The sequence below is a fragment of the Magallana gigas genome, chromosome 5 (genome assembly GCF_963853765.1).
Source record: "Magallana gigas chromosome 5, xbMagGiga1.1, whole genome shotgun sequence".
Taxonomy (NCBI): Eukaryota; Metazoa; Mollusca; class Bivalvia; order Ostreida; family Ostreidae; genus Magallana; species Magallana gigas.
Window position 1 is genome coordinate 47,802,642 of NC_088857.1, and position 23,395 is coordinate 47,826,036.

General features: G+C 35.5%; 2 protein-coding genes across 4 annotated transcripts; both read left to right on the forward strand.

The window, feature by feature from the left end:
- Nucleotides 1-1,924: 1,924 nt before the first annotated feature.
- LOC105345032 (zinc finger and BTB domain-containing protein 17) lies at nt 1,925-22,218 on the forward strand. 3 transcript variants are annotated; one of them, XR_010714357.1, is made up of 7 exons: nt 1,925-2,010; nt 2,774-2,944; nt 4,385-5,727; nt 6,177-6,370; nt 10,830-11,034; nt 11,214-11,805; nt 12,858-13,975. XR_010714357.1 is itself a non-coding variant. In XM_034462150.2 (6 exons), exons 2-6 carry the CDS (start codon nt 2,819-2,821, stop codon nt 19,890-19,892), a joined length of 2,538 nt encoding a protein of 845 aa, XP_034318041.1. In that variant the 5' UTR covers nt 1,925-2,010; nt 2,774-2,818; the 3' UTR covers nt 19,893-22,218. The 3 variants fall into 3 exon arrangements, 2 of the variants coding, with proteins under 2 accessions (XP_034318041.1, XP_011451317.2); XM_034462150.2 differs by lacking the exons at nt 10,830-11,034; nt 11,214-11,805; nt 12,858-13,975 and adding exons at nt 18,929-19,133; nt 19,223-22,218; XM_011453015.4 differs by lacking the exons at nt 10,830-11,034; nt 11,214-11,805; nt 12,858-13,975 and adding an exon at nt 8,288-9,166.
- LOC105345060 (putative neuropeptide Y receptor type 6) lies at nt 20,825-21,985 on the forward strand. Its single transcript, XM_011453037.3, has one exon. The coding sequence runs from the start codon at nt 20,825-20,827 to the stop codon at nt 21,983-21,985; it is 1,161 nt and encodes a 386-aa protein (XP_011451339.1).
- Nucleotides 22,219-23,395: the final 1,177 nt, after the last annotated feature.

Sequence of the window (23,395 nt, forward strand, 5' to 3'; positions counted from 1 at the left end):
CAGGAGTTGCGTCGGATTGAGAGGAATCCGTGCAAAAACTAAACCTATGAACCATGATGTATAGGATCTCTTGCTAAACTATAGTATTGGTTATCGACGTTTTCAAGTCCACCGATATACCACTGTTCATCCGTTATCTGTCATTTCAAACTGATTATAGAAAGGGTTGAAAATATTCTATTTCGATTCAATTTTGAAAATATACTCGTACATTCAATTCGGCTTGTTCAAACTCAGTCCAGATTTAATGGCAACGGAAAATAAATGCAGTTATATGAATAAATTAGGATCCTTTGAAACTTTTCGAAAACGTAAAGGAATTAGGTTTTAAACTCGCTTGTATATTTTGCAGCGAATCTGAGAAATTATTGACTGAATCTATATGGACATGTCAGAAAACTAAGGACAGCAAAGTTTTCTTTCTCGAAATTTATCAGTCACTTTTTGAGGAGGTAATTCAAATGGTGTTTCCTCTCTGACTTTTGTTTTTAAGGCCAATACTAGTTGCCGTAACATTGAGAGGAAAAAAGTCCTTTATCCACGTTTAGTACAAACACTGAAATGTTTCTGTGACGAAGTTTTCACTATACTTTGATGATGATGATCACACAGATAATACACCCCCTTCCAAAAAACACCTGGTATTTCTTTTAGTAATGGAGGGTATATATTAATATTATTTTTTAAAATGTTGAGCTCTATAAAAGCTCCATAAAAGCTTGATAAAACTTCAGACTCCTGTGCTGTGATCTCATAGCTAACTTTTTAACTGATCATAGAAATATGAAATTGTGAAACGCCTTTAAGCCCTAACATGTACGAGTTTGTTTCAAAAAGGAGATGGGGGATAAGACCGTGTAAAATGCCTATATAAGGACTGATAAGATATTAAAAAATGAAATATAAACAAATCTGATGTTTTTAAAAATCATTTAAAACGATGTATATTTAAAATGATACCGATTTGTAACACTTAAATATGTTAAATACTTGGAACATGTTGATTTAAACTTGCGTATTTAGGTATCGAAATCTCCAAATAGTGTCATTTTGTTAGTACTTCAATGCCCTTCGTTTTATAAAGAGTGGGTCCTTTTAAGGTTGTGGGCTCGATACCACGAAATCTTAAAGTAATATTGTTGTTTTTATCGTTTGTTATAATGTTCAAAACCGTGAATACAGTTAGAAATTGTGGTTCTACAAACTTGTATTATAACATTATCCAATAGATTAAATTGGGGAAAAATAAATTTAAAATTGTATTTTACAACTAAACCAAATGAGCATTTGCAAGCGCTGGCTTATACATCCGTCTTCTTTTATCAAATACAGTGATATATTATAAATAACGAAACAAAGAAGGTATATTTCATATACCTTCCTGGTACGGGATCGATCTTTATAGAAATAACAAAATACATAATTAGATCTGTAATGCATTTAATATTAATCCACAAACGAAATTTTTGAAACCGCATGGATGTTCAGGGAATAATCACCATAGTTGTGTGTGTGAGAGAGAGAAACTGAGCGGAGATAGAGTGGCGTGCATTAATTGAGAACATTCAGTCTGCTGTCAATAAAGATGTTTCAGGCACAATTCATATACTTAGAAAACATCCTCCAAAACCCAAACTTCAAAATTGCACGGTCATGCTACACCTGATCCATCCTTAACGAAGTCATAAAATCACTCGATATCATCATTTATTCCATTAACTCTGATGAATCATGGTTCACAATATTGAATATTCATTTGATAAAAAATTAGAAAATAAATGTATATCGTCATTAAATGGGCTATAAGGATTTATGTATCATTAAATGTCGTGTTTTTATTTTTAATCCAGGCAGGAAGTATCCGCCCTGCAAAATGATCCCCGGGTTCATGACCTTCCTTGTATGCAACCGGAATTATCAATCGCGACTCGACTCGACTACTAGTTACTCCAAAACGCGTCACAACAAAACAACTTCGGAAATATGTCAAGAAAACAAGATAAAAACCAAGTAAGATTGTGTTATTTGCTTGTTATGTATTTATTTTCTTTACTCTGCTTCTATTGCATTGATTGTTGAGATCCTGTTTATGTTTTCCGTTTATATAATATGTCCATTCATGTCAAATGAAAATAACCCAGGCACCATGTTTTTTTCATGGTCCAGTTTTCGCGTACTGGTGCATGACACACAACATATCAGTCACTGGGGAGACACTCCTCTCGATAGTTAATCGCTGTTATCTTGAGATTAGTTAATCTGTTTGAAGCGTATTCAGAATATTCTCATACGCCTTTTAATGGTCCCGTCCTATTTGTTTTCTGTTTCGATTGATAACGCAGATAAAATCTATAGTCATATGCTGAGCGAGTCGTCTTAAGTTTTGTTAAATCCTTCAACGATCACCTATATTACTTTGATAGAATGTTCGAGAACAGTATGTACTAGACTACTAGTACAGATTACTGCATCCCTGTAAATGAGACCATTTTCATTTCAATCACACACTCTCTATAGGTGACTTTTGACTCTTAAAATATGCAAATGTGAAAATTAATTGAAATACTTGCAAATTAGAGGTAATGATTTCAAGATTGTCTTCATACCTGTTGCAATTGCCATATTTTATTCATAAATCTTTAATGCTTTTTCTGCAGAAATGGTTCTGTGTACTTTCCCATGAATATACCAATGGTTTTCAAATTCAAATTTTGTTTGAAGCATTGTTGATGTTCAATCAGGGACTTGATTGTAATGTCTTGATATTTTGTAGTACTACTAAGGTTGACTTTTCGGACAGCATCACAGGAGAACAACCATGAATTACCAGAAAGCGTATATGAACCAGATATTCTCTAGCTCTCTGATGGGACAGGTAGCAGAGATGTGGCGGAACCAGCTTCTGTGTGACGCCATTATCAAAACTGGTACCACAGACACCAAGGTATGGAACTGACCACAATCAATAAGATATCTCTGATCCTTAAGCTATAGTCACTTAGGTGTTGAGTACTTAATGTGTCAAAACCTAGTTAGCTCTGCTGAAAAGATCGAACTTGTGAAATTAAAACTACTGAGTGTGACAGATTTATACTGACAGTAGCAAGAAATGGTTGTGAAGTGTTGTAGAATATCTTTCTCAAACTAACACTGGTGTATTAAATTTCACTGTGTTACAGTTAATACTGGATGTAGACTTGCAATCTAAAGCTGTCATTTCATTAAATTTTGCATTTTGAAATCTGGTATGTTGATAGTTCTAAATCCCGTATTTATTCAAACAATTTCTTCCTTTAATTCTTTGTTATTTAAAGATTTGAGGTAAAAAGGCTAAATGCATTTATTTCTCTTCATAATATCATAAGATTGATAATAAAAGTGTTATTATTCCCCCACTCTGAAGGAGTGGGTGGTAGATTGTTTTACACTTGTGTGCTTGTCCATTCTTAGCAAATTTGTCGCAATTTTCTTAGCAACTATTAATCAAAGTTGTTTGAAATTTCAACACACTCTTTGTTTAGGTATGCCACATGGTAGGATTCATTTTTAATACAAATCAGACATCAACTTCCTGTTAAATAATGACTTTGTTTATTTTAAGCCGAAAATTTTCAAACAGATATTCGTCAAAGATTTTTCAGCAACTATTCATTGCAGATGGTTGAAATTTTAGCGCACTGGACTTTGTTTAGGCATGCCATATGGTGGGATTTTTTATTTTTTTTTAAAATTCCTGTTAGATGTTGAATTTGCTTATTTTGTATATTCACATTAGAGCGAACTTGTATCACTAATGAGCATTGGCCCACAGATATCTTGTTTGTTTAACTGTAAAAAAATAATCATTTTTTATATGAAACCAGCCAATAGACTGTAAAATGGTATAAGTTAAAATCTTCTTGATCGATCATATTCAGAGTTGGAAGTCATGGGTATGTCCAGTGATCAATAGTTTGTATACAGAAAAGTTTTGGCATGCCAGATTTAAATGGACACAGGAAATCTTGATAAGGACTGTAATAAAGAACTTTTCTGCTTGTTCTGGGAAGGAAGTTAAGGTCAGGCTGGGGTCTTATCTTCTAAATAGGGCACATAGTCCCTGATTGTTTGCTACAATTTTAGAACTAAGTGAATTTTAGCTACATCACTTGTTTTCTTACTCAGTTTATGCAGTTGATAAAGATTTAAGCCTCAGAATTTCAATAGGAGAAGAATGGAAGACATTGTTTATTCTAGTAAACGTTGATAAATTGATGATTAACATCAAATACAATGTAATTTCACACTAAAGCAGATAAATTTTTATCGAATTATTGGACAATGGTATTGAAATGTAAAGGATTGTAGAGGTTCATGTTCATTTCTTATTCTGGTCCTTTTCCAGGCCCACAGACTAGTGCTAGTAGCAGCTTGTCCAATGCTACAGACCATGGAAAATGCAGCCATAGGCTCTCATTTAGAAGTTCGGCTCTCTGCAGAAATTAAACCAGAGTCTGTTCAAACTTTCCTGAAATATTTATACGAGGGCTTTATGATGCTAACTGGAGACAATTATAAAGACGTGGAAAAAATTGCCAAACTGTTACAAGTGGAGAGTGTTGTGCGATGTTGTGTAGACTTCAGCAAGTGCCTCAGTGAAAAAACAGGTGTTCCTTGTGAAAAAAGGTTTGGATTTGGTGAGAACTCGGACTCTGTTTATGTCAGGTCCTCTGATCTGCTCAAAGTTCAGGAAACGGTGAAGCGACATTCAGAGGAAGAGACTGTGAGCCCGGAGGGAGAGAGGAAGCGACAGAAGACCAACAGACCCACCCCTCCCCCACCCTTGCTACTGCCCATGCAAAATCCAACAAACAACGAGAGAGTGTCGTCACATGGCATTGATATGTCAAGGATTTCTGACACAGACAGATTAATGGAAGCTGAATATTCACCTCAGGTTATTCAAAGCTCTAGATCATCTACAAGTGAAGCTGAAATAATGAAGGACAGTATAGAAATTGTGCACAGGGAACCACCTGATCCTAACAATATCAACCAATCAGAGCCTCCAGTACAACAGACTATGGGTCTTTCAGTGGCCAGTAAAATTCCTAGTGATCGGAATACACAGATTGTAAATATGTCAAATGTTCTACCTCATTCCAGAGTATCCTCCACAAAAAATCTTCACATTCAAGGCTCACCACATTCCTCTTCCTCTTTACGTAAACCAGAAACGGCACATTCCATAGAGTCTGAACCCAGGACGCCCGACACTCACAAAAATCAAGACAGGCGACATCTACTAACGGGGGAGACACATTCCAGACATCACATACGACAGAACTCCCACGAGATGCCTTCACGAAAGCATGAATCATACCCATCTAACCTACCTTGCAGTGAAATACTGGGGACTACAGGTCTACATGACCTGAGCTCTAAGTCCATATGCTCCCCCACAGTCTCCTCCCAACCCTCCTCTCCCTACAGACCCCCCATCCCTCTCTCTCACCGACAACCCAATGCAGCCCAGATGCAGAAATCTTTCCTCCAGCCAATGTTTAGAACAGGGATGCCATATGACGGCCGCTCGTTTGCTGGTGTTCCAATGGGTTCTCTGTCGCATCTAGCTGGCCTGCTGCCTACATCAATGGCCCCACCTCTACCAATGTCGTACAATGCTGAGGACTCCATCAAGGACCACGGTAGTGGTCCGTCTGTACCCAGCTCTCCTTGTACTCCAAGGTACTGTAAAAACAATACACAATGTAACATTGTAATACAAAGTTTGTTCATTGTTTTCATATGGGTATACAGATAATCTTCAATATCTCGAACACTGATATATGGTATCTCAAATACAATAGATATGTCGAAGTGTTTTGTAAGTCCCTGCCCCCTTTTTTAAAAAAGTATTTTACCCTCATTATCTCGATTACTCAGATATTTCAAAGTTTTTAACAGTCTCGTCTAGTTTGAGATAAAGAAGTTTGACTGTACTTTCATTATATGGAACAACAAAAGGGGGGGGGGGTAATAAAATCCAGAAGTCAGAATTCAAAGGCTGTGTATAACTTTGACAAACATTTAACATGTTTTTACTGAGGCCTGCATACATGTAAATTGATAACGTTCTTCCAAATTTTTCTAATATTTCCTTGATGGCATTGATATGTGGCTGCCTTTGTTAACAGTGGTCCTGATATGTCCATCATCAAAACAGAGGAGCTGCGGGAGAGCGAGGAGCTCCACATCGACATTCCGGAGGAAAGCTCTGCCTCTGGAGCAACGTCACCACACAACAACACGGAGGAAGAGCCCCCTGGTGACGACAGCAGTAATCAGGGAAGTGACGGGGGGTCGCTGTGGCAGGACAACTCTGTTAAAGGTAAATAACAGTTGCACATTAATTCCTCATGTCCTCTCTCACCTGTTACATGGCTGCAGCTCTCTTCATCAACATTCTGAAGATTTCACATGACAGCAGTACTTGTTATTCTCTTTCACCTCTTGTTTAGGATAATACACTCTCTTCTTTGCTTATTTTTCTCATTTATTCAATTCTTACATCTAACAAATGCTTGCTTTTTTTTTTCTTGATGAAAAATATATCATTGACTTTAGTTTTAGTTCATTTAGCCTTTAGAAACATTGAAAAAATGAATATTGTTTTCCTGGGATGTTATTAAAGTTACCTGGTGTGGTTTTTTACACCCTTCCCCTTTTTACACTTCCATATGAACATGCTTGTAAAATAAAAAGGGTTTGTGCTAGCATGTTCATTTATCTATGAAACAAGAACTGAAGTTGATACAAAGCTATGATATAGAGCATCAATTATCATGGTTACAAGCGCATGGTGTTTGTTTTCCGGTAATAAATGTGCATTATTATTTTGTGAATGCTGCAAAGCGCAATTGATATGTGTATTATGTAATTTTAAGATTATCCTACATGCTTGATCTTTCATGATACTGGTATTTACCCTGATATAAATAATGAAAATAATGAAATGCAGTTCTCCTATTCAACTGTAATATATAAGATTGACCAATGAGGTGTTGTATATGATATCCATTTCCTTGCATTGCTCTGTTTTACTTTTGACCCATACATGTAAGTCAGTGAACTTTCATATAAAAAAGTTGTACTTGCCAGACTTTGGTTATAGCTTTAAAATACATAGCAACATTTTAGTCTTCATCAATTATTATTTGATTCAATAAACGATTATATAAATTATGATGATATTACATGTACAGACATACTAAGTACACTACAAGGTGATCACATATCTTGTAACTAATATATCTGAGAAATTAATGATACTTTTGGAGTTTCATTTTGAAAGTGCAAAGAAAATTTGTACATGTATTTCAAAGCCTGATTTAGATTTGAATTGAAATACTGTAGTCATGATAGCTAGTATGTTTGATGTTATGTTGCCTTGCCCAGAAGATAGAATTAATCAAGCAGTTAACTTTTTGCCATAAAAACCTGTTTTCATAATGATATTATCATGATATTGTTCGAAAAGGGTCAAGTTAATGTTGAAATGGAAAATTTTGAAGGAGTGTGTTTGATAAACCTAGTCCTTTATTTAGATAATTCTTTACAAGACTTTTTAACATATCATTAAACTTTGTTGAACCTTTATGTCAGATTGAGCTAAAAAATAGAAAAAAGACCTGTGCAGTTTTAGGGAGTTATTTGTAGCTCCATTGTTACCACTTCCCACGCAACCTTTTCATGCTCACAAGCCCTAATCCTTAAAGTTAGACTTTTAAATCTGGAGTATTGAATGTAATTTGATTTGAATAGACACAAGAACGGGGTGTTGGATATCAAGTCTATTAGAATGCCTGAAGTTTTCGTTTGGAGGCTACACCCGTCATACTTATTATCATACTGTGTTGCAAGTGCATTGATATGAACAATAAATGAAATTTCTAGATTTGTTTCATGCATGCTTGATCCCAAAGTCTGCTGCTTTTGCTCTGAACAAAGTTGTAAAAATAGCCAGTGACTAAAGTAAACAGTTACTCTAAAGTGTCTCTGTCATCAGGCATGTTTTCCACTCCACAGAACTATTCCATAAGGGACGGGGGCTCAATGAGTTCCATCACTACGTCTCAAGTACTAGTTTACTTTTTGGTAAATGAACAACAATGGATTGATGCTTCCCTTTTATACATTGTAATGATGTTTACTGGGTAAAGATGATCCTGCATGCTTTGTTTAACATAGCATTTTTAAAAAATTTCCCCTCCCAGGAATTCTGAAGGCAGTTTTGTTTTTGTTTTAGATGAAGATGAATCATATGGCATAGTTGACCTCTGTGGAGTGGAAATGGCCGAGTTCAAATGTCGTTACTGTATCTCCCAATTCTCAGACCATCTCGCCATTATGGCACACTTCTCTTCTGTTCACAATCACGATTTCTCTGAAATATGTCCACAGTGCTACAAGGGATTCAAGTCGAGTAAAGGTTATCGTAATCATTGCAAAATGCAGCACACGGATGCAACAGACTGTCCGTCTTGTGACATTTGTGGCAAGCGCTTTCCTGCTGTGAGTAATCTTGTTTCTCATCGTCGAACTCATTCCACAGTGCGACCGTTCCATTGCTATAGATGTCGCAAAGGCTTCAAAAACCAGTATCACTTGAAGAGACACATGCTAGGATGTCATGTGAACCCTGCTTCTAAGCAATGAACTATATGAAAGATTGGCCAACTGCATTTTAATTTCTTTTCAGGTTTAATATGTTAATTAGATGTTACTTGATTTAGATGATTAGATCCCTTAATCACTGAAAAACCAATTATAAAAGTTGGTAGATTTTTACCTCCCCTAATAATCTAGCTCTGCTCATCCAGCCTTTTTGTAAATATGTAACCTATTTGAACTTGTACCATTTATTTGATTAAGGACTGAATTGAAGAATCAAAATATAAACCAACGTGTTTGTTCCTTCCTTAAAAGGATGATGACGAAAAACTATCAGTATTGGTGAATGCATGTTTAACAGTATCCCTATGTGTATCGCATTTGAAACAAAAGCGTTTTATGAGTAGTTTTTAATCAAAATAAACTTAAAATATTTGTATTCATTATAATTAACTTTGTAAATTAGTTTTACTTTCCTTAAATACTTTGCAGTAAATGTCTGATGACATGACAAGCTTTTTTTTCCCTCTCTTGAGAAAGGTTAGCAGTGAATCGGCATGGCGACGCAATCGTAACAGTTCCAGGCCGCTGGGCTTACTTAGTTTTATCATGTTATTTTTTTATTCTTTTAAATATCCTGCTTTTTATGACTCTGAATAACAACCAGGAAATTGACAGGGGAAGTAAAGTTTAAAAAACTATTGAAATGGTGAGATGTGTCGTTAAAAGGTCACGGTTGAATTCAGCATTGTGTATAATGGTTGTTCCTCAAAGGAATGTAGACTTTAAAATTGAAATTTGTTTTATTTTTATAATGCACTTGGAATGAATTATAAAAATAAATGGAGAAGGTATAGAAGTGTTTTAGAACGTGCAGATGCAAAATTTTAAAGGTAGCATTTCTGAGCATGTAGCCAATCCTTAGGTGAATTAATTAAGGAAATGGTTTGACATTCAGTTAATTAATAGACAAGCTACTGTCCTGTGGGTAAAACTCTGGTTACGTAAAGTTTGTTGGCCCATACATAGCACAAGTTATACCACATTTTCAATGAATATTAAATTTGGTTTTTGTATGTGTGTGTATTAAGAAATATGAAAATTAGGAAAGAAAGTAAAGGAAGTCTATCTGGCATGCACCTGTTAAATTAAAGGATTTCTTAACCTTTATGCATAATCTCTTGGCCTGTTGAATATTTGTTTGAACTGTAATTAGGTCAAATTGATTTGATTTTTAAAAGATGATAAGAATTAGTATAACCATATGTATATTGTGTTAAACTATTGTTGCATTCTCCAAACGATATTAATGTAGTATTAAATCAGATTTACCTCTGTACCATCAAATATTTGAAAAAATCAACAACTACAAAGTGGATAATATAAGGAAGTACTTTCACGGTCACTTAAGGAGGGTCATGTGACTCTCAGCTAAAGACTCCTTACATTGTCTTAAAAAGTTTACGATCTATACTAGTATGAAGTCTTTAGATATTGCAATGTTGTAAGAAACTTTGTCAGGATAGAAAATGCAAAGAGAATTTTCTTTAATCTGAAGATTTATGATGACAAGCAAGAGCAAGTGGACTTAAAAACAGAGATACACCTGAGTATCAGGGAAATGAATTGTGAATCAAGGTTCCTTTTCTGAAAATAAACTGTCTTTTCCTTATATTACATAAGAATGACCGAAGTGTCTTGACAGTTTTTGAAAGCATGGCAATGTATTTATGATGTTATTAAGAGTGAATTGTGAATTACTTGTGAATATTGAGGATGGCATGGGGGTGTAGTTTTATTGCTAAAATGTTTCCAAAGGAAGTGTCCCACTGTTTAAACTAGGTAACTTATGGAGCGAATACAGATCTCTTTTCTGATAAACAATTCATTATGTTCTATGGTCCTCTTTTAGAGAGTTTTGCAAAAGTAAAGAATGGAATTGTAAATTGCATAATGAAAGAAGATATTTGTTGCTCATATCCTCCATACGAAACTGTACATGTACAAAGGGACAAAGTAAAAAAAATATTATGAGCCTTCAGTTCCTTTTCCATGCATGAATTGATTAACCCTGTAGAGAGAAAATGTTTTAGTATGATGATATCCACTGAATTAAGTGAACAGATAAACTGGTCCCCTGCATGCCATTACAAATAATGCTCTGCCGTGGTTTTCAGCCCATGCTGTACACGATGTTTATCATCTGTGGGAGTTCATTCGAGACCTTTTACATGACCCTAAGTACTGCCCTCGGATAATTCGCTGGGAGAACGCAGACGATGGGGTGTTTCGAGTTGTCGACTCAGCAGAGGTTGCGAGTCTATGGGGGAAAACTAAGAAATCAACCAAAATGACTTATGAATATATGAGTCGCTCTCTCAGGTAAGTTTTGTAGAAATTACTTTTTTCAAAGTAATAAGAAATTTCATACCATTATTTCTAATTCCAATTTATAAATTTTTCCTCGATCGACTAGCTCTCTGGTTTTTGTTCAGTGATTTGCATCCTACCAGAGAGTTTTATGTAACTTTTATATTTAATAGAAACAATTAAATCCTTAGGTACTGTAGAACTTTGGGCTACTTTGCTGATCTCCCCAAAAATGCAGGCTACCCAAAGAAGCTGTGCTTCAAATTTGGCCCCAAGGCTCATGGGTGGCATCCAAGAACGGATCACAAAGAGCAGGACTCGGAACCGCCAGCGCCACCTAGCTGGATCACCATGAAAACCTCACAGAAGGACGACGAACCAATGAACCTTGTGACACGAAAACCGACCAATCAGAGCGAGTCTGTGCACAGTTCCCATGAGAATGTCTCGTCACTTAACGTGAGCGAACACTCGAGAATCGTAGGAGAACATTTTTTGGCAGCTGCAGCATCAATTGAGAAAAGACAAAAACAACAGCAGACTTCTTCAGACGATTCAGACTGCAGTAAGACTTGATCGCTGTGGAAATTTAGTGGTATCAAACTTGCAAGGATTAAAAAATATTGTACACTCTTATGTATTATTTATCATATAACATTTGTATTTTGCATTGGTCTTACATGACCTATATTCAGTATGTAGCAGGTCACATTTCATTTTTATTTACTGGTTGATTGTGTATTTATATGTATATATACGTAAGAAGTCTACTGCTTATTATTAGTTTAACTCTTTTCCCCTTAGAAGTTTCTATCCTTTAACCCTTAATGACGCGTTTTGACGACCCTGGCCATATCCTTAATGACGACTTTTGACGCACCCTATAAACAGCTCTTAATTAGACCCCTCAACACCTGTTGTTTATTATAAACATTGACTGGTATACACCTGGCCATGTATACGGATGGTTGTTCACTCATTCTAAATAAAGATATCACGTGATTTACCTGTGTATGGTGGCGTGATGCATTACTACAATAAACAAAGATGGCGGACTACGATGCGGACATCGCACATGTTTTCACTTTTTGTTTATAATCAAGTTTAGGGGCAGAATTTTCTAGATTTATTGGTAGTGAGATTGAATGATGAAAGCCAGATGTCAAATTCATGCAAAATTTTGTGGAAAAATCTGTGTAGTTACAGAAAACGGAACACAAGGTGTGCATTACCTGCAACCCCTAAATACACGAATATACCGGTAAATTTGTATTTTTTCAAAAAGTCAACACACTTATTTTGTTAACATGCTAGATTTATCAAATTCTCTTACACCATTTATTGAAAAAAAAATTGTAAATATAAGTCTGAAAACGATAGACATAAATTGAAAAGTCAGCCACAGGTACATTTAATTATTTACTATCAAAAAACGAATTCCATGATAATAATAGAATCTTTCTATAAAAATTATTAAATAATTATTTGTAATACATACAGTTTTAAATATGTTTATCAACTATCTGTTGTGAAATTATTCTTAATAAAGCTTTAATGTAGAACACTCAGTTTTATTTTCATATACCTGTTAGCACCTGTATTGCTTTATTAGTGACTTAAATAATTTTTTTTTCAATGAATATTAAAACTTCAATTTATTACAAATCCATTGATATATAATTTTCTATGTGTTTGATTTGCTAAGACCTGTAATAAGTCTATTCAAAAACACACACCAGCTGTTTTCAGTTCATCTGAAAACACTCTAAGGGTTGCCCAGGGTAGAGTGTTAAGGATATGGCCTATGCGTCAAAAGGTGGCATTAAGGGGTAAAGAGTTAATTGTGAATGATCATAGACGAACATTTATCAATGTGCTTTACACACCTCTCTAGCATATTCTTAGTTTGCTTTAAATTGCTGGAAAATCTTATCTCTTCTCTTTTCTTGTAGTCTAGACTTCATATATTGTTCTCTGTTTGTCTAAGTCTTAATTGTAGCCTCTGTGCATCTGTTATATAGCTTTAATGAGCTCATTTTTATAAGGATTCTTTTACCAAAGAAATAATTTATTTTGAAAGATATTTCGTATTGGTATGGCACTTTAGTAAATTCTCTGAAGCATGCAGATTTTAAACAAAAACAGTTTTGTGCTAAAAGCTACCAAATACAAACTACGAACATGACTAATGATACATAAAATTCTCAACTTTTGCGACAGTAAAAGGAAATCCAGGTTTAATTATGAGGTTAAACATTTTTTAGTTCTTTATTTCTTTAATACTTTAATTCAAGTTTATTTTGTCAGATTTTAAAAAAAATTTGTTCACATGAATACAATTTTTGATATATTTTTGTTGTTGAAAAATAAATGATCAGAAGTTTAACTTTTATAAGGTATATATCCTATTGCCAAGTCTCAATTAATTACATTTGAATAAAGTTCTAATGAAATAAAAGGTGCTTTCTAGTACTTGGTAGTTAAAATGCACATGTATTTGTGAAAATCTGAACTCACTAATCTTTCAGTATAAATAATATCTAAGTATTCATTACTTCACACTCAATAAAAAAATCTTCAGTATACAGATTATTTACCCTTAAGCAGAAAAATGTATTCTCCTTTATTTTAATCGAAGAATTTTTTTCATACATATGATTTACAGAAACTAAAAGGTTTTGTTGTTAGTAGGTTGTTTAACATTTTATATTTCATTGAATTGGTTGAACAACATAGAAAATGAACTTTATATTTTGGTTGAGGTCATTTTTCACTAAAACTGTTATTGATAGCATAAAAATAGTTTCTCAGTCAATGCTACATCTGGTAAAATAATGCAACAGTCATGTATATTTATTGATGTATTAAAATGGGAAATGGCTCATTTTCTCCATTATAAGTCAAATTAAGAAAAAACTGAGTGTTTTAAAAATAAAATGTCTGCCTGTCATAATATATTTTGAAAATTTTGACCTGAGAAACTAAATTTAAGATGATATTTTTTTGGCCTCATATATCTTTTATATAAATGGTTGTAATATAAGTGTTTGTGTTGATTACATCAGCAGAGTTGTCTACCTTTGTTCCCATGATTCCTGTGTTTTGCTTAGATAACCAGTGAAACAGATGATCTATGCTTATTTTTTTCTTCTCAGTCTGAGTTCTTTTCAAACTCTAGTCTTGTTTGCCATAAAATAGTGAATATTTGGGTGCAGGTTATGGAGTTTCCATGTATGGGATATATGGGGTAGGATTTCAAAACTTTAAAAAAAATGAAATTTATTTTTTCATTTTTTGAAAAGTATTACTCACCAATACTTGATATACTTATTGCTCATCTTACAGATTGATTGGATCAACCAATCAATAGTTATGGCTTGATAAAAGTAAAGAGAGAATACAATGAGTACATAGATTTGGTTATTTTCTTTTCACAGGGGCGTATATCATATTTTTCTAAATATATGTTATTAACATTCAAGATATTTGAAGACTGTTATGAAGCATTCCATTTTACATATTTTGACAAGTGATGAAATATAGCTTTACTTATCGCAAGCTTATATATATAGTTTTTCATACTATATACGTTTTGAGATTTCTTACATAAAATTGCTTATTGCTTATCCTAGAGTTACTTTTCTTGCATTTATCAAATAGCTATTAATGGTGAATTCAATTTAGTCAGTTTGATTAGATTATCTTTTGTGTGATGGTTTGTTTATTTTACAAAGTGACTAAGATTTGAGTATCTTATATTTGTAAAAGGACCTTGTGGTTTTTCCCCCTTAATCATGAGTTCTTAAGTATCTTGAGATGTCCCCATCTGAAGAATTGACTACTAAGAGAAATTAACATGGGCATTTGAATTTGTTTTGACTGAAATATGTAGTGTATTGTTAACAGAGTGTTCTTATATGTTCTCCTTGGGCATTACCTGTTGAATTTAAATTACAAATAGTTTGGCGCTGAACTTATTGTCATGTATATAATGAAAATCTAGCTAAATACAACACAAAGCAATTTTATGCTAACAGAAGGTAGGAAAAAAACATTTGTCTATTTCATGGAATAATGAAAGTACAAAATGTTAAGTTATTATACTCTATTCCTATTATGGAGATTTTGAAGATTTATCTGGATGATACTTTAAAGAATTGACTTTGTATGATAATCCTCTGGATTTATCAGACATTTTATTATACATCAGCTATAGAGATATAATATTAATTGGATGGTGCACTTTGTACCAGTATGTACTTTTTAAAGCTTTGTTATTTTTTCACACTTTATGTCATCTCCAGTGCTTACATAAATTTTGAATAAAGTCTATTTTGAAATAAAAATGTGACCCTTTAGTTCTTGTTTTGTTAGAGGGATAAACATTGAAACTTCTGTTTATTTTTGTATTATATCCCTCAGATTTTATATAATTTTAAAGTACCTTCTTGACTTAACTTCCTTTGATGCAGTACTTGACTGCATTAGAACATCTCATTACTGGCAGATATGGATTGCAAGAGATATCTTAGTGTAACAGTTAGCCTGTACAGATTGCAGGAGATATCTTTGCAATAGTCAATATGGGTTGCAAAAAGTATCCTAGCATTATTACTTATTGGGTTAGTTACTGACTCACTACAGAAATATATTGGGTTGATCTATCTCATAGATGGCGAGGTGAAGCGGAGCCGTCTATGAGATTGATCAACCCAATATATTTCCGTAGTGAGTCAGTAACTAACCTAATAAGTGTTTTGTTTTCCCGAGGACTATCAAGCGACATATTTATTCACAAATAGCGGTGATCTATGCAAAGCCATGTAAAAGATGCCTAACATCTTGTCCGATTTAACTCATTTAAACTCTTCAAAATTTTCAATCTCACCTTTCAAATACTCTTTAAAAATCTTTGCATCACCCAAGTATACTTACAATGTTTTGTTGCTATTCAATTTTAAATGTTTTCTCCCTTTCCTCTCCAGAAATTTGAGCAAATTTCGACACTGCCATTTTGTTCTGCTCCAGACAAAACAATGTGACGTCAATATCCTAAGGGCAACTACTCTAATTTTAAAGAATTTCAAAGGGCAACTACTCCAAATACTTTACGAACTTACAGCATGCGGGTTTATGTATTAAATACTATGAAATGTCGAAATGAGTAAGCGAAGCGTCGGCCAATGACGCCCATATTGCCTAATATTATTCCTCACTGAACAAATATAGAGATATATGAAGCAATCACATGCTATGTTTAAACCAATGAAAGTGTGACATTTCAGTCCAAGGGAAAACAATAGCATATGTGGAATGAAGATGATATCCTAGCATTGGTAGTGTAGCAAGTGTCCTACAATAAGCAGATATGGAATTCAGGAAATTTCTTAGTGATAGTTGATGTGGATTGTAGATGATATTCTAGCATTAGCAAATTTGGATTGTAGATGATATCCTAGCATTAGCAAATTTGGATTGTAGATGATATTCTAGCATTAGCAAATTTGGATTGTAGATGATATTCTAGCATTAGCTCATATGGACTGTAGATGATATCCTAGCTTTAGCAAATTTGGATTGTAGATGATATCATAGCTTTAGCAAATTTGGATTGTAGATGATACCTAGCATTAGCAAATTTGGATTGTAGATGATACCTAGCATTAGCAAATTTGGATTGTAGATGATACCTAGCATTAGCAAATTTGGATTGTAGATGATATCCTAGCATTAGTTGATATGGATTGAAATATCCTCTTATTCGCAAATGTGGATTGCAAAGGATACTACATGTACATGTAGAAATGCGAAAAAATAACATCTATCATATCATTCGCCATTATAGATTGCATAGAAAACCCCTTTTATAGTATATAAATGGTTTGAAAAGAAAACTATATCATTAGCCAGTATCTTAATTAATGTTAATTAAATACACAAAAACCAAGTTTGCTGTTTTCTAGAAGGAGGAGGGACGTTGTTATTACAATAAGTTATAGCAGATATAGAATGTATAAAATATCCTAGCGCTAGCTGATGTGGATTATAGATGATATCCTAGCATTAGCAAATGTGGATTATAGATGATATCTTAGCATTAGCTGTTGTGGATTGTAGAAGAAATCCTAGCATTAGCAAATGTGGATTGTAGATGATATCCTAGCATTAGCAAATTTGGATTGTAGATGATACCTAACATTAGCAAATGTGGATTGTAGATGATAACCTATGACTAGCTGATGAGGATTGTAGATGATATCCTAGCATTAGTAAATGTGATTGTAGATGATATCCTAGCATTAGCTGATCTGGATTATCGATGATATCCTAGCATTAGCTGATGTGAATTGTATATGATGTCCTAGAGTTAGCTGGTGTGGATTGTAGATGATATCTTAGCACTAGCTGATGTGGATTGTAGATGATATTCTATACTGACTTTGACCAATTGTTAATTTAACCAGTGGTTAAAGTTAACCAGAGTTTTGAGCAACCCAGCCCGGATGTTTCTTCCAATATTTGAAACTTTGAAACATGTGAACCATTTTCCCGGGGTTCAGGTAAAGGTTATGGCAAGTCATGAAGGATGACGAAATAGCGGACAGTATAAAAGATTGGTGTTATCTCCCATAACTCTCATCACAAGTGCATGCACTTTTAAAAAGTGAGAAACAGGATATCAATTTGTGGGTGATGTTTTATTTTATCATTTTAAAATCCAACATGTATTTGCACTGGCTGACCGAGAACCAGTCAGTGCTAGGAGCAAGGACGCACTGATCGCAGAATAGTAACAAGATTATATTAGTAGCATCGTTATTTTTTCTATATAGATAAAATATTTATTTTTTCTATGTAGATAAAAGGAAGCGGAAGATGTGGAGGAACTATTCCTCCCTCCAGGCGCGTAGCACCGTTTTTGAAAGTGTGTTGCGTGTGCCGGGGGGGAGGGGGGGGGGGGGGGAGTCATCAAAAAATCTTGACAAGATTACTTTCCAAAATCCTAAAAATTCTAATCCGTGGGCGAGGGGGACAAGTTTACTTATAACTTCACTGTTTATTTCCTTAGTTCCATTCAATTTTTTACAGGTCCCATAAAAGTGGGGGGGGGGGATTCCATGTTAATTTTATTTTTTGCATGTAAATTAAAGAAAATTTTTGCTGCGCCAAAAGTGAGGGGGGCCAGCCCCCCCCCCCCCCCCCCCCGATGTTAATTGTACATGTACGTGCCTGCCCTCAGCCTCAAATGTCGCTACGTGCCTGCAGTTTGTTATAGGGAAATATTTGTATATTTGTGTAACAATAATTTAAGATTAAATATTAATCGTCACCAGAAATATTACTACTAAAATAGAACTAAGGCTCCGATCTCTAATCTATTCATTTCCGAGTAACAGCAAGTTAAGTAACTTGCATTTAGGCTATCGCCTATTTTCATATTTAGCCAACGTTTTTACACGATATGAGATGCCGAGGTTTACTCCGAGTGTGCTTTGTTACCCTGACGACGCCCCCCCCCCCCCCCCCCCCCCCCACACCACCGCCCCACACCACCGCCCCTTTCCCGATTTTGACCTTTTTGTTGACACAATTTTTCTGTTGCATTTATGTTTGTAATTAACTATTATGCAATCCCTTGAAATTCGCTACAGCGATGTTAAACAACAAACAACTGTTTTAGCAATACATTCGCTGGTGGTTCATGCAGGTATGAGGTTTTTGGTTAATGCAGAAAAATTCATAACCCCCGCCAGCAGTTCATGCTATTTTTTTTTTTTGCTGCAATGATCGCCACCTTCCTGACGAGAGTAAAACACTGAAGAAATTAGCGTTTTAATTACACATCTTTGTATAATCTTATATTGATGTTCCTGAAATATAACTCTTTTCTTATTTTTATTTACAGCACAGTTTTCGCATGATAAGTACCAGCTGTGGGAGTTTATCCGGGACCTTCTGCATGACCCCAAGTATAACCCTTCCATCATCCAATGGGAGAACATCTTAGACGGCGTGTTCAGAATCGTGGATTCCGCGGAAGTAGCCAGACTGTGGGGAAAGACCAAGAAATTCACCAAAATGACCTACGATCATATGGGGAGAGCTTTCAGGTAATAAATCAGAACCAATATTTGCATTTGATATTAGGTTTTGCTCAATTGAATTACTGTTTATATATTTTGTGTATACATTTATTTAGGTACAGTAAGACGATGGGTTATTTTGCTGAATTGCCAAAAGGGGCAGGCTATCCAAAGAAACTTTGCTTTAAGTTTGGACCAAAGGCTCACAACTGGTTACCATTCCCTAATACGGAGGCCCCTCTAAACCTTGTGCTGAAACCAAAGATAGAAAGTAGGCGGAAACCCACAGAAAAACGATCCAATGAATCTATTCTAGAGAAATCCAGTGGTTTTATGAGAAGAATGAGTGAACTTAACACTGAACAAATGTCTCGTAAAGCAGGCAGAAAGTCTGTCGGTCAAGAGCGTGCTTTAATGGGAATGACCAAAGACACACATCGATATGGCATGGATCTTGGATCAGCTGAGTCGATATATCGTTTTCAGTCCGGAAGTGACGGGACCCCATTTCCGCCCGATCGTCAACTGGAAATGACGTACAACATCCCCAGCTTTATTGAAAAATCCGAAGAATTGTCCGCTGACATTTTAGATGGACCAAAACAGAAAGACCAGTTTTTCAGGGAAAGATCTAGACGAGCTTCTATGGAGGAGACGGTTCATGAGACAGATAGTTTACTGTTATTAGCCCGAGCCTCCACTGCTGAGTCATCGGCTACGTCACCACGTTCGTCGTCTGCCGAGAAGCAGCCGTCATTCGACTCTCCCGAGCATAACCAAAAATGACGCTCCCAAATAGTTTTATTTTGAAAATTTTCTTTTGTATTTATAGATCTCTTTCATTTTTATTCAAAGTGTTTATGTTTTATACAATTTACACATGCACGTTTATTGTTTTTTGTGCAGATTTAGAGACAGTGTGTTGTAGATAGCGTGCGAGTTATTAATATACCTCATGTTTGATTTACCTTTGAGGACTTGTTAGGTTGATAAATAGCAAGGAACCAGTGTGTGATAAGATTTTTAGTTGATTATTCAGAGATATATTGTATACCCTAGTTGACAACATTCCTTCAGTGCTTGTGTCAGAAATTATTGCTCATTTTGTGTGGATTTTTCTGTTCGAAAGAACCTTTCATGAATATTTAGTGACTGTATACTATCTGACATCTTTCTCATAGTGAGAAATCATTAAAACTTTATAAACAAAAATCATGTTAAGTTTTGTCTTTTGATGTATTCCAAAGATACGCATACCTTACAAAAATCCTTTTCTCCCCGCTTTAAATCACGGTCGTTATTGTTACTGAAAAATGCATACGTGTGATTGCAATCGCAGAACATTTCTAAAGAGGAAGTCTGATGGTCCGATAAACAAGCAACTCCCTAATAAGGTCATCGTGAGTAAAACGAAACTTCTCTAAGGTTTTAGTCGTGCGCCAAGGCCATTGGACATTTATTGTGTGTGTTGGTACTACGAATACTTTGATTTTGATCATTAGACAGTCACAGTACCAGTGCTAACGGGCCTGATGGTATTGCAGGATGTGGGTAAAGTGAGCGTCAATTGGACCGCTTCCGCTCTGATTCACAGTCTCGCATAAGTATTTTAAACCCTGACACGCGAGGCACAGCTGCTTGTAAAATTATATAGTATTTTTTCCCCTTAAGTTTAAAATGGATTTTAAAAAAACATTGGAAGAACTCTGGTGATAATCATGTCTTGGAATACATCAACCCTCGGTCAGCCCTTGACCCTCAGTGACTTTAACTACAGCCTGGTCAAGGATTTCTGGTGGAACATCGTGTTTTGTGTACTCTGTTTGGTCTTCGGTATCATTGGGAACTCTGTTGTGATCCTAGTGTACCACACGAAGTTAAAGTCGAAAATCGAAGAGAGATTCTTCATTCCGATCCTGGCTTTTCTCGATCTCCTTGCCTGCATTATGGTGTCCGCAGTGATGTTGGCCAAGTCTTTCTACCCCGCCAAGTTTCGCGATCAATCTGCCTGTAAAATATTGACTTACTTCGGATTCTCCACGTCTTCCATGGCGCTCTTTATGTTGGCCGTTATAGCGTTTCACCGATTCCAGAAGATCGTCCGACCATTCGGGTACCAGCTGAGCCTCCGGGCTAAACAATATACTATACTTGTGGTTGGATTCATATCATATGTACTGTTCTCACCTGTGTTTTACGTGTATGGGATAAAAGAAATCTCAGACCTTAACACAAATATGACTTATTATACATGCTCTGCCCCAAGCAAAGGTATCTCCAAGCGAGCCATGTTTGTGTTTCAGGGGCTCCTAATTTGCATTTATTTAATATCAATTATCTCCATGGCCATCATGTATTTCTTCGTAGCCAGAACTTTACGGGTGAGGATAAAAGCCTCACGTAAAAGGAAAGAGATCCATAGCTCACAGACACTTCACAGCGCCGTGATTGTACGAATGGACGCCAAGAACAATGGCGCCGACGCCATGTCTAAAGAACAGCAGATAGAACAGCTGATTAAGACGCCCGCTATTACAGACACTTACGATACGCTACAACTCAGGCGCAAGAGCTGCCACAAGCGGAAAGGCCATTTTTCTTTGTACAGATACTCCTATATATTTATGATTATAACAATCAAAGCCATATTGTCGTACGTAGTGCCGTGGATTCTGGTGATAGTGAAGTCAAACGACAAAACTCCGTGGACAGAGCTGAACAATCAACTGTTGATTCTTCGGTATCTCTACATACTCAGCCATATCACGAACCCAGTAATATACGGCCTGTTGGACAAAACGTTCCGCAAGCATCTCCGCACGGGGCTGTGTGAGTTCCGCGGCCAACAGTACGTCATGAACGGCAGTGGTAGTAACTGAGACGTTCACGTTGGCGTAGAAAATAATTGACGTTCTCATGGGGTATAGTGCAAGGAAGTAGTAACCTATATAGAAAAGATAGAGTGCAATCAAAAGAGGAATGACCGAAGAACAATAGGATGCATCTGTCATCTATATTATGGGGTGATATCATCTACTGAGAGAGTGGCCTCTGACTCAGAGAGAGAGAGAGAGAGAGAGAGAGAGAGAGAGAGAGAGAGAGAGAGAGAGAGCAAATAACATTTGTTTTAATAACACCAGTTCACGAATAATCCAAGTATATTTACGTTGTTTTTAAATTACTTCATTTTTTAATTATTCCAAAAGCGATTTACTAGCGTTTATTGCAGATCTTCTTAATTAAGCGTTGTATGTAATGGAGTTGAAGTACTAACGGATATCACTGCACATAAATGCACTTACAGAGACATGTTTTGTTCTTTGTTTTTTTAAGTTAACGATACCACATAAAAACCAATTGTTCATTTTTGGGGCTCTTGGTTTGGGGTAACGAGTGCGATGAATCCAGCTGAGTCCCTCAAGACAGCTCTCGCTCGAGTTGTCTCTTTAGGACTCTATTGGGATATTGCTTGCTCCTTGTGAAAGCTAGTTGACAAATCTTGAACATGTCAAAAATTCTAAATCTTTGGAATAATTAATAGCTATTCTTGGAATGATTTCTACAAAAAATTTCCTTGACGGCAATGCACCATCACCCCGCCCCTTCCGGTAAAAAGTTTTCATTTACATTAAGTAATTGCATTCGATATAGTTTTGGTTTGCATCGCTTACTTTTTTGGCAGTATTTTAAAACCCTATGTGTTTTCCCGGAAGATGATATAACCCATTGATCCTAAAGAATTATCGCATTTTCAGAGAATAACCTCCCCCCTCCCCCCCCTTTTTTTTTTTTAAATTGATTAAACAGTTTAAAACTATGAAAATGTCTTGCATAACATTTCCTTTTCTGTAAAACATTTACAGGAACAGTGTCGGTAGTTGTTTTTGCACTGGAGGAGGGGGGGGGGGCATAAAATGTCCTGATGGGGCGAATGCAGGGTGAAAATGACCCTACATGGGGAATGTTTCGTGGGTAGGGGTTGGTTCTTTTTCGATCTGTAGCCGAGACAGTTACTGCTGAATATGGAAAATAATTTGTGCATTCTCCAAATGTGTAGTTACTATAGCCTGTTTAATAGGAAACTAACAAAGGAACTAGAAGATTATACCACAGACAACTTGAAATATTAGTTTACAGGAACTAAGACAGAGAACATGTCTAATGGCGTTTATAGTTGAATGGTTGTTCCTGTACTTTCCCTCCTGATATCTAATTACACTGCAGCAATGTAAACCATTAACTCTATATTATTTGATATAACACTCATTTAAAAAAATTAATTAGTTACA